The following is a 10635-nucleotide window of genomic DNA, read 5'->3' on the forward strand; positions in this document are numbered from 1 at the left end:
TAAATATGCACGGCTGCATGCATATTTAATTACAAAATATATAGTATATATGGAGAAACCATTCTTTTTTGTAAGTACATCTATTTACTGTAAAAGAATAAGCACTTCTATTTACTGTAAAAGAAGTGGCATTTTTAGTCTAATTTTCTGTTAAGGTGGCCACAGACAAATAGATCCACTTTTTAGGGAGGTCATCAAACATGACAATCTGTCCCAGACTCGCCCACCAATGTGCAGAGCTAACTTAGACTGATCCAATGGACCAATGATTAGATCCTACTGTAGGCCTATGCTGGATGCATATTAATATTTTTGCCTTTATATACTGCCCAGCAACAAGGAATATTTTCTGAGGCTAAAATTCAAACAGCCTCTGCATATTACATTAATATACCATTGCATCCTTCACATCAAAAGTTCATTGTTTCGTGAACATCACCTTTAAGTGTGATATGCATGTACTAAAATACTTAGGCAATGCTGATACATGTACTGGTGCAATTTTTGTGATTTTTCTACCACCAGAAAAAAAAAAGCATATTGGTTCTATTTGACAGCAATCAGTTTTGCTTTACAAAGATATCAGATTTGATATAGCATTTCCTAAGAAACATTAAAACAGTAATTTTTACTGTATTTTAGAGGTTATATAATAATCAACCTATTACAAAGTTTTTAGTAAAAAAAATACTCCTTTATTGACAGATGGTTCATGTTTGGGTTATTTGTCACAAACTGCACTTGGCCTGGTAACCATAAGCAACCTATCAGATATTTAAATTTAAAAAAGGTAGCAAATAAATACTACTTTCTGATTGGTTTCCACAGTTTACAAGTACAAACTTTGTGACTTTTATTACTTTAACCAACTAGTGTCTGAATTTGAAGCTTGTTATTCTGTAACAATAAATATATCTACTCACTATGATTATATTTTTATACAACATTGTTCTGAAAATTAGTCTAAATAGAGCCAATGTACAAATAACAGTGAGTATGAACATTCAAGGGGTTCTGTCTGAAATAGAGCTGGTACTGTTTCTTTAGTGAAGGCAGAACTTTGTGGGCTTAGATTCACCCTTTATAAACTGTCCCTATCGCTAACCCCAACCTAAAAGAGCAGAGTATCGCAGCTGAGTACCTGGCCGACATCTTCCCAGCAAGTGAACTTCGGGTCTCACCTCCGCCTTGACCCTGCTTGCATATGCGCAGTTGGAGGTAGCAGGAAATCTGCTTAAGCTGCACATGCGCAAGCAGGGTCCGTGTCGGCGGTGAGACCCGAAGTTCACTTGCAGGGAAGATGTCGGCCAGGTACTCAGCTGCGATACTCTGCTCTTTTAGGTTGGGGTTACTGATAGGGACTGTTTTTAAAGTTAGAATCTATGCGATAAAGGAGAGGTTAAGGGGGTTTCAAGGCAGTAAAGGGGACTTTTATAGCCCGGGGGGTATAGTTCTCCTTTCAAACATTTTTAAATAAAAAAACATATAAATAACACATTCTGTATAACACATACATAGGACTGGTTTAACAACAACAATGATATGTGACTTTTCTATTCCTCTATTATAATGCTGGCACATTCCAGTTTTTATATGAATGCCTGTGCCTCATTAAATTAATTCCTGGCATTGTTCTCCTCAAAAAAAACCAAAAAACAATAAAAACTTACACCTTATTCTTTTCCCAGTTCTCTAGTACATATCAGTGCAAAACCCTGCCAGGTTCAGGAGCTGTGCAAAGACCTGATAGGCTACAACATTGATGTAAACAGTGTCTATAACCTATAAGGTCTTTGTACCCACCCCTAGCATGGCATCACGGCTGCATGTTCAGTCATTAAGCTGGGGAAGAAGGGCTGATGGATTTGTATGTTAGTACAACAAAAAAAAAAAAGTTCCAAGAATGTTTTCAAGTGATAGACACACAATATTAAAAAGTGTCTTTTATACTTTAAAGGGGAACTAATATGATTAATATACAGTAAGCTTCATCTCATTGATATAAAACATTTTCTAAACATAATCAGTTAAAAATGCAGTACTGTTTCTAAAGTAATTAAGTTACCCTTCACTCTCACCCCTGAGTTAGGGCTCATATGTTTTTGGGGAGAGGTCCCTTTATCTAGAACATTCCTTTACCTAAAAGTTGGCAAACTTTTGAATTTTTACTGGTGGGGGGAAGCAATGACTGGGCTTGGGGTAAAAAAGCAATGATGCCGGTTTCAATAATGATTTTAATAATGATTGCTCAAGCCCAAAGGCTTGCAATTTGAATGTCTATCTGGTTGCTAGGGATGCTACTGGCACAATGAAAGGAAAATCCCTTACTTGCATGTACAGTACTCTGGGCCGGTGCAGTTTTCTGCCAACAGGAGCACCAGCCTGGGGTATTAGGTAAGCGATTACAATCACTGGGGGTGCCTTTCGTTTGGCACCCCCCCCAGTGATTGAACCTTACCGTCTTCTTTAAATATAATGCCATAGTTTAAAATGGCAAGATACTTATATCCATCGATATTGTTTCATCCAAATCACCAGGAGGGCAGTGCTTTAAAATTAGTTTCTGGAAACTCTCTGTTTCTTCATATGCCAGATAAAAGTTCTTTTTGACTGATGACTCAAACCGCAGAGAAGAACTGCCATCTGAAAATGTCCTCTGGTAGAATATATATTCACTCTCCTGAGACTCTATGTTTTTTGGTAATTCTCTCTCCTGTGGAGGAGCGAATGAGTTATTAAAATAAAATATGGCAAATTTTGTTATAAAGTGCTTGTGGGGGTTGGTATGGCTCACAATAAGGTCTTTTATTACACAGTATTTTGATATTTTTAAGTACATGTCAATTCAATTACCTCTCTCATTATTGTAATCTTGCTTGTTTTGTATTTTGCTACTTTTGCCTTTCTCTCAAATATGTTCTCTCTTTATATTAGTCTGTTATTGAAAAAATGGTGGAAATCTCACTTAAGATTAATTTGATATCAAAGCAATAGAATCTAGGCAGTAAAGGTTTAATTAACCACAAGGTATCCTATGGTAATTAGAAATAGGGCAATAGGGTAGGTGGTAAGTACAGGCACTCCATAACTTGCAGGGCTGGGGACAGATGAGGGCAGGAGAGAGATGCTTACCTGCCTTCCCCCTCCCACCCCTCATTCGCTGCTGCAGGGAAGTGCAGCTTTTTGCATTCTAGACCTGCTCCCATAGGCACTAACAGGCAGGCAAGGAGCAAAGTATGGAGGCTTGTACTTGATTCTGCACTTTGCATGCTGCCTGATGTCAAAAAATGGGTCCTGTTATTATCTTGTTACACATGCTCTATTATTTATAAACTGAGAATACAGCTGTGAACAGAAAGGTATATATTGACTGATATTCTAATTATGAACACATTCTCCAAAATGCTGCATATAAACAAAGACATTTTTACAGTGCCTGCACATATTCAAACTCATAGCTACAGCTCAGCTAGGTTTTCTTCTGAGCAGTATTCTAACTGTCCTTTGCAATAAGTACTCTCCATATACCTACAGTATATAACTTTTATCTGTAAGAGATCACTGCCAGCTGATCTGAGCATGCCCGTGGTTCTGTCCGTGTCACATAAAAGGGACATGTATTTGGTAAAGGTGTAAAACAAAGCTCCATATGAACAGTTCCACCTAAGAAGACACATCCTTAATCCTTAAATAAAAATAATATTTTTGGGCTTTAGTGGTCCTTTAGGTAACAGATGCTGGAATATATATATGTTTTTTCCTAATAGATGGGTGCTTTGTTTTTAATAACACTACTAACATAATTACACATATATAAAAAAAACGATTCCAATTTAGCACATTTGTCTCAACCAAGTACTGACCTTAAAGCTTACTTCCCCGTTACTCGAAGAACACATGATGTACTTCTTGTTGTCAGTAATCTTGCTGATGACCACAGCTAATCCATGCTGATGCTGGTAGTTCTCTCTGTATCTGTGCAGCAAAAATGTGGCCTGGTTTTCTAAAAAAATAAAAAAAAAAACAATAAAATAAAAAACACATGACATGTATGTATTTACAAATACAGTATGTATCTAAGCATGTATCTTCTTCCTATAGCACTACTTACTGTATATATGCATATGTCTGCAACAGGCCACCACTGTGTGAAAGTAGTGTGACTGGATGCCATAGCAATAAAGCTAGAAATATTGGTAGCAATGGCAGGATAAGTATTTTGCCAAACTTGTTGCAAGGTGTTACCAAGTGGAGTGAGTATTTCGGACAGTCTCTGAAGCAGGATGATCTGATGGTCAGGATAAAGTGAGTACTCACTTCATCACATTACAGTGTATTCATTGTTGCTACCTACATGTGGTGCCTTGCTTGTAATTACAGAATATACAATGACAGATGTTGCAGTTATATATTTACAAGATATTCTGATTGTATGACATTACATTTAGGTTCCATCAGCTGAAGGTGATACAACATGAACACATTATAACATAATACTTTGCAATGTATATTAGCTGTTTCTAAACTATTATTGTGTCTTCTTCTGCTTTCAATTAAAACTTTGTTTTTTTCATAGTTAATGTGAGTAATTCTGATAGTTCTTAATCACAATGATGAGCAATTACATGATGATGAAAGATAAGGATACTGATGCAATATCCAGCAACACACACTTGACTTGGGTGTATCTTGTTTTCTTTCATGTGAAATTTGAAATGAAGAAAGCATGGCATTCCCATGATTATGATCCAGATAAAAAAAAGCAATATTTTACTATAAAAGTAATATCATGTAACAGTATAAATATATGAATCTGCCATCACAATATCTCTCGGAAAGACATTCCATAACCTCACTGCCCTCTCCGTAACAAAACACCTACACTGCTTTAAATGAAAGTTTCGTTCCTCTAATCAAAATGGGTGGCCTCTGGTGTGCTTATTATTTCTATGGGAAACTATACACCCCCTATCTGTCTATAATCCCCTTTAATGTACTTGTATAACTGGATGACTAGCGAAATGTCTTCAAGAAAAACACAGCAAGTCTAGTTGATTTGACTACAGATATAACATGACCTGGATGAATGAGAACCTTCACAGACAACATAAAAGTGGAACCAGAAAACAAACTAGGCTAAAAGTACTAAGTACACCCAAAGCCACTGACACCACCAGCCCATGGCTGTAACGTTTAACCCAAGACTGCCCCTCAATCTTTTTTTGGTCAGCTTGATCCCCAGTGCCTGATGCACACGAGTTCTGGAGACTGTAGCTGAGCTAAGAATAGAGAATTTCCAAAAACAACAAAACATGAAAGTATCCTAAAAAGTGTACATGAATATGCAGATACCGCTTCTCTGTGCTCTATTTCAGATTTGTTAAAAAATCTGACTCAAGGTGAACAGCATCAGAGGGCACAGGCCAGCCCTGTCCTTACCACTTGCCTTAGGGGCCCCATTGTGGGCAGTCTCCTCCGTCAGTCTCTAAGTTAAGAGGCAGGAGCAGTGTTGCTGAACCCAGGCAGGGCTGTATTAATTTGGGCTGCTACAGCAATTCAGGAGCAGAGGGAGGTAGTGTGCCAAGAGTTAAAAATGATTCTAAGATGTTGATTAATAGGATTATTAGGAATTTGAGTTTTATTTTGGTTATAACCTCTGGGTCCCTAGCAAAATTCTTGGTGTAGAAAAGCTTCAGTGATTTCTAAAAATTCACATTACCCAAAGCACTTTAGTTTCTCTAAAATAGTCTGACTATTTTATTTTATAATATTCAGGGCCGCTATATCACCCTTTGTCCACAAGTTTGATCACCAATCATTGCTATAATAATCAATAAGCTTCTTAAACACAGGAAATGTATCTGCTTCTACATTCAAATTACTGACTTTAAAAAAAGTGAGCAGCAGAATCCAAATACCTGTCTATTAATATTGAGGAATAATTGTATAGTATGTATAACTTTATTTATAAAGCGCCACAAGGGTACGCAGCGCTTTACAAGCTTACAAAAATACAAAATTACACACAGGGAGGACAAGTGATATAATAAATAAATACAATAAATATTTATAAATGCACAGGGAATAAGTGCCATGAGGTATGAGACACAGTAGGAAGCAGGTCCCTTCCCCTTACAATCTAAGTGGTTGGGTAACGTACAGGCACAAACTAGAAGGTAAGAGTGCACCAGGTATGGGCATTTGCCCTTAAAGGAACAGTAACACCAAAAAATGAAACAGCTTTAAAGTAATAAAAATATAATGCACTGTTGCCCTGCACTGGTAAAACTGGTGTGTTTGCTACAGTAACACTACTATAATTTATATAATAAGCTGCTGTGTAGCCACGGGGGCAGCCATTCAAGCTGGAAAAAAGGAGAAAAGGCATAGGTTACATAGCAGATAACAGATAAGTTCTGTAGAATACAATAGTGTTTTATGTGTTATCTGCTATGTGCCTGTGCCTTTACTCCTTTGAATGGCTGCCTCCATGGCTACATAGCAGCTTACTTATATAAATTATAGTAGACTTTCTGAAGTAAACACACAACTTTTACCAGTGCAGGGCAGCAGCACATTATATTTTAGTTACTTTTATACACTTTCATTTTTTGGTGTTACTGTTCCTTTAAGCGCAGGACTAGGCAAAATAATGTCTTAGTGCTCCAGAAGGTAACAGCAGAGCTTTTTCTTAAAGAGAGTTAGTGAGTGTTCCCTACAGAGGGATTCAGGGATAGAGTTCCAGAGGTAAGAAGCAGTGAGATAGAAAGGTTTAAGACGAGAGCGCAGTGGGTGTGGATGGTGTAAAAAGACGGAGGCTCTGAGAGGAGCAGAGGAGACGACCAGGAACATGCAGAGAGACCAGTGAAGAAATGTAGTGAGGAGCAGAGGAGTGAAGGGCTTTGAATGTTAGTAGAAGGATTTTGTAAGCTATCCTTTGCTTAACAGGCAGCCATGCAAGAGAGTTTAAAGGAACAGTAACATAAAAAAATTCAAGTGTTTTAAAGTAATTAAAATATAAGCTGCTGTGTAGCCATGGGGGCAGCCATTCAAGCTGGAAAAAAGGAGAAAAGGTACAGGTTACATAGCAGATAACTAGTAGATAAGCCCCATATAATGGGGGTTTATCTGTTATCTGCTAATTAACCTGTGCCTTTTCTCCTTTGAATCGCTGCCCCCATGGCTACACAGCAGCTTACTTATATAAACTATAGTAGTCTTTCTGAGGCAAACACACCAGTTGTAGTTGTATATTGTAATTACTTTTATACACTTTCATTTTTTGGTGTTACTGTTCCTTTAAGTGAGGCTGAGCAGGTTCCCTCTTCGGAGAAAGCAGGAGGATCCTGGCAGCAGAGTTTAAAATTGATTGCAGGGTAGAGAGGTGGGAGTCTGGCAGGCCGGTTAGTAGGAGATTGCAGTATTCTAAGCGGGAAAGGATAAGGGCATGGATTAGTGTTTATTGGAAGCCTTTAATGGAGCACAAGCAACTTTACTGCTATGTCCTAAATGCTCTATCCCTATTTTGTTTAAGTTTTGATTTTGAAGTTTTTATAATACGCAAACAGCAAAAACAAATATTTGTCTCTACATATTCTGTGTCAGTGTTTTCTGTCATTTGCGTTAATGATCTGGCCTGTTTTGGCAAGTATCAGTATTAGGGGTTACCTTACATATCATTTATCTCTGTCCCTCTTTTACCTAAGGTGCAGAATTCTTAAGGTGATACTGACAGCAACTTAAAAAAATTTTTTTTTACACCTGCTGTTGTGTTTTAATTTGTATCAGCTTTAAATTCCTTATAAACTAAATCTGCAAAGTTTTTTCGCTTCATAATTATGGTAGCACAAATTACAGACTCACAGAGCAGCTATGTTTCTTAAATGCCTCCCAAGTGAATAAATATGCCCAATCACAAACCTGCAACGCCCCTTCTGCTTTCAGCAAGTGTATGACAAGCTTAGCTCCGTTGTCTATGTGTAATGGGGGGGGGGGGGGTGAGCCCTTAGAAGCAGGCAGGCACGGGAAAGCTTAAGCTGGCCTGCTATTTAATTCTTCGTGGGAAGAGCAGAGAGGGGGCACAACCCTTTGAAGAAGCAGGCAATTGAAAGGTCAAGCGTGCCTGCTATCTAGTTCACAACGCCATGCGATGCTATGCGAGGGAGGGAGGGGGAACTCTTTGAAGCAAACAGCAAGCTGAATCCTCCCAGTTTAGAACATAGTCCTTTTGACAGATTGAGAAGCTACAGTCAGGTTGCCAGACAGTCGGGTTCAGGATCTTCAGTAGGATTTATGTAGAGAAACAGAACTTTTAAGAAAAAAAAAAGTCAACATGACCTATAGGTAGGTTTGGAAGTAGGTTCATATTTTTATAAGAAATTTTTTGGTGTCAGTATCACTTTAAAAATGGGATGGGAGTGCTTATTACTTTAAAAGGTGAGTGCACTACATGATTCCATGTTCGGATTAAACACCATCTTATTTTATTCGGGGAACTATTTCACTTGAAGTGCAGATTGGGACTTATATAGCTGTTCACATAAGCTTTGTTTTTAATACTAAAAAGAGCTCAGTAAAAGGGATTTTACACAATTTATTGTTTTGTGCTCTTCTTTCTTCCTGCCATACTGCCATACCTCTTCCTAGCAATATCTTATATACAATCTTTGGAAAGAAATGAGAATCCTTAAGATATAGTTGTAGGAAGGCAAGGTGTTAGATATAACCACAACAAAAAAGCCTCTGTGTGATGCATGATGAAGCCCCATTGCACAGAGAATGTTTCACTTATCTTCTTATGTAGGTATCTGCTGTATTTTTTAATTTAATAGCATGCATTTTGTGATGCAGTTAAATAGCACTCCTGGATAATAAGTAAATTATATTACTGAGCTATAACATTCTGCACAGTGTGCATTATAGGTTGTAAAATGTGTCTTAACCCTTAGGGAGAGATTTATCAAGGTTTCAGTTTGAATTTTTTTTTCAAGTGTTTTAGCACTAAACCTAACACAATTTGAACAATGGTTTAAAAATGGTTTAAAAACTCATATGCATCTAAAGTTTTTTTTATTCAAATGAGTCCTTATTAATAAATAAGTAACCATTTCAAAATGAAATGTGAGTTTATTTGAATTAGAAAAACAATCTTTAATCACAAACTCAAAAAACTGATAAATAAGCCTATTATTGAATACATTCTTCACTGGGGGAAACTGGTGGTACATGATAAATACTAATACACACTATACTGCATTGCTTTATTTTGTTTTTATATTTTTCCTTTCTCCTTCAGCTTTTCAGCGCTATTTACTGTGTATTTGTTTTGTTTGTGTTGACGCCTCTTAAAATATTACATGGTATATGTTTGGTATTACATTTTTATTTATCTGGGGATTTGTGGTTGTAGTGAAAGTGAAAGGGGTTTCACAACACTTCCTCAGGCTGAACCACAAGTTTTGCATGATATTTTCTTTCTGCATATACCAATGCATTAAAGATCACTGTTGTTTAAATAATGAATTCCTCCCAGTCTACAATGGTAGCTTTTATCATCAATAATTTTAAGGCCCTTTTCAGCATTCTCATTTTTGTCACAGCTATTTGGCTGGGTTGATGTCATGGCTATGGTCAGGCTAGCAAGGTTCTCCACAATTTATTGCCATAAATTAGCAATTAGTTGACAATGGAGTGTGTCAATATCTACTAACCGGCTGGAGCATATTTAGAAAGAATAAGAAGTTAATTTTCACTATACAAACTCATATTGCACCTTCATTGTTTTCATCTGGTAGAAAGATGGCGAAAGGCTCTACATCATGAACAAAAGTAAGCAGACGCTGCATGGAGTTTCTCAAGTTTGTTGCTATTGGTCGTGAGTATTCATCCAATCGGAATCCATCTACTTCATCTGGAACATAAAAACAGAATTTTTTCTTAAAAAAAATAAATACAGGAAGTGGATTATCACATTTTTTCAGATATTGTGCATCAGCTGTGAGCCACATATGTTACAATTGTCTATCAGTTCCATTTTCTACTGATGCTATAGCAGCATAATCAGCGAAAAATAGACTCGGGCGACAAAAAAAATCGTGCAACAAATGCGATGCACAAATTTTGCGCTATGAGCGAAATGGACAGATTCGCTCATCACTAGTTATTTTTGCAAACTAGATTTTTTTTCATTTAGAAAAAAATCAAATCTGAAAATTCAGAAATCTGCCTTTAAGTGAATGTTATATATATACAGTTAAGTGAAGGTTATATATTTAAGTTAAGTGAAGGTTTTCTATATATATATATATACAGATAACGAAGCTTTAATGAATCCGAAACTTTCGTACTCGGAGCGACAAATACGATTTTGTTGCGCAAATTGTTGCAAGGTACCCAGCTGTAGTTTTGTTTTGTATATATGTATGTATATCTTTATTTATAAAGTGCTATTTATGTACACAGTGCAATACAATAGAATAGATTAATATAATAGGGGTTATTAGAATAATAATAAATACAAAATATGATAATAAATACAAATAAATACAAGGTACAGTTGCAATAAGTTAATAATCAAAGATACAAGAGGATGGAGGTCCCTACCCCGTAGAGCTTACAATCTACAAGTGTTCTGTG

At 36.8% G+C, this 10635-nt stretch overlaps 1 protein-coding gene across 1 annotated transcript; it reads right to left on the reverse strand.

Moving 5' to 3' along the window:
• Positions 1–1772: 1772 nt before the first annotated feature.
• il18 (interleukin 18) lies at positions 1773–9902 on the reverse strand. Its single transcript, XM_031906598.1, has 3 exons — positions 9773–9902; positions 3864–4003; positions 1773–2713 (listed from the first exon to the last, which is right to left on the reverse strand). The coding sequence occupies exons 1-3, from the start codon at positions 9843–9845 to the stop codon at positions 2486–2488; spliced, it is 441 nt and encodes a 146-aa protein (XP_031762458.1). The 5' UTR covers positions 9846–9902; the 3' UTR covers positions 1773–2485.
• Between the last annotated feature and the right edge of the window lie 733 nt (positions 9903–10635).

This window comes from Xenopus tropicalis, chromosome 7 (genome assembly GCF_000004195.4).
Source record: "Xenopus tropicalis strain Nigerian chromosome 7, UCB_Xtro_10.0, whole genome shotgun sequence".
NCBI classification, from domain to species: domain Eukaryota; kingdom Metazoa; phylum Chordata; class Amphibia; order Anura; family Pipidae; genus Xenopus; species Xenopus tropicalis.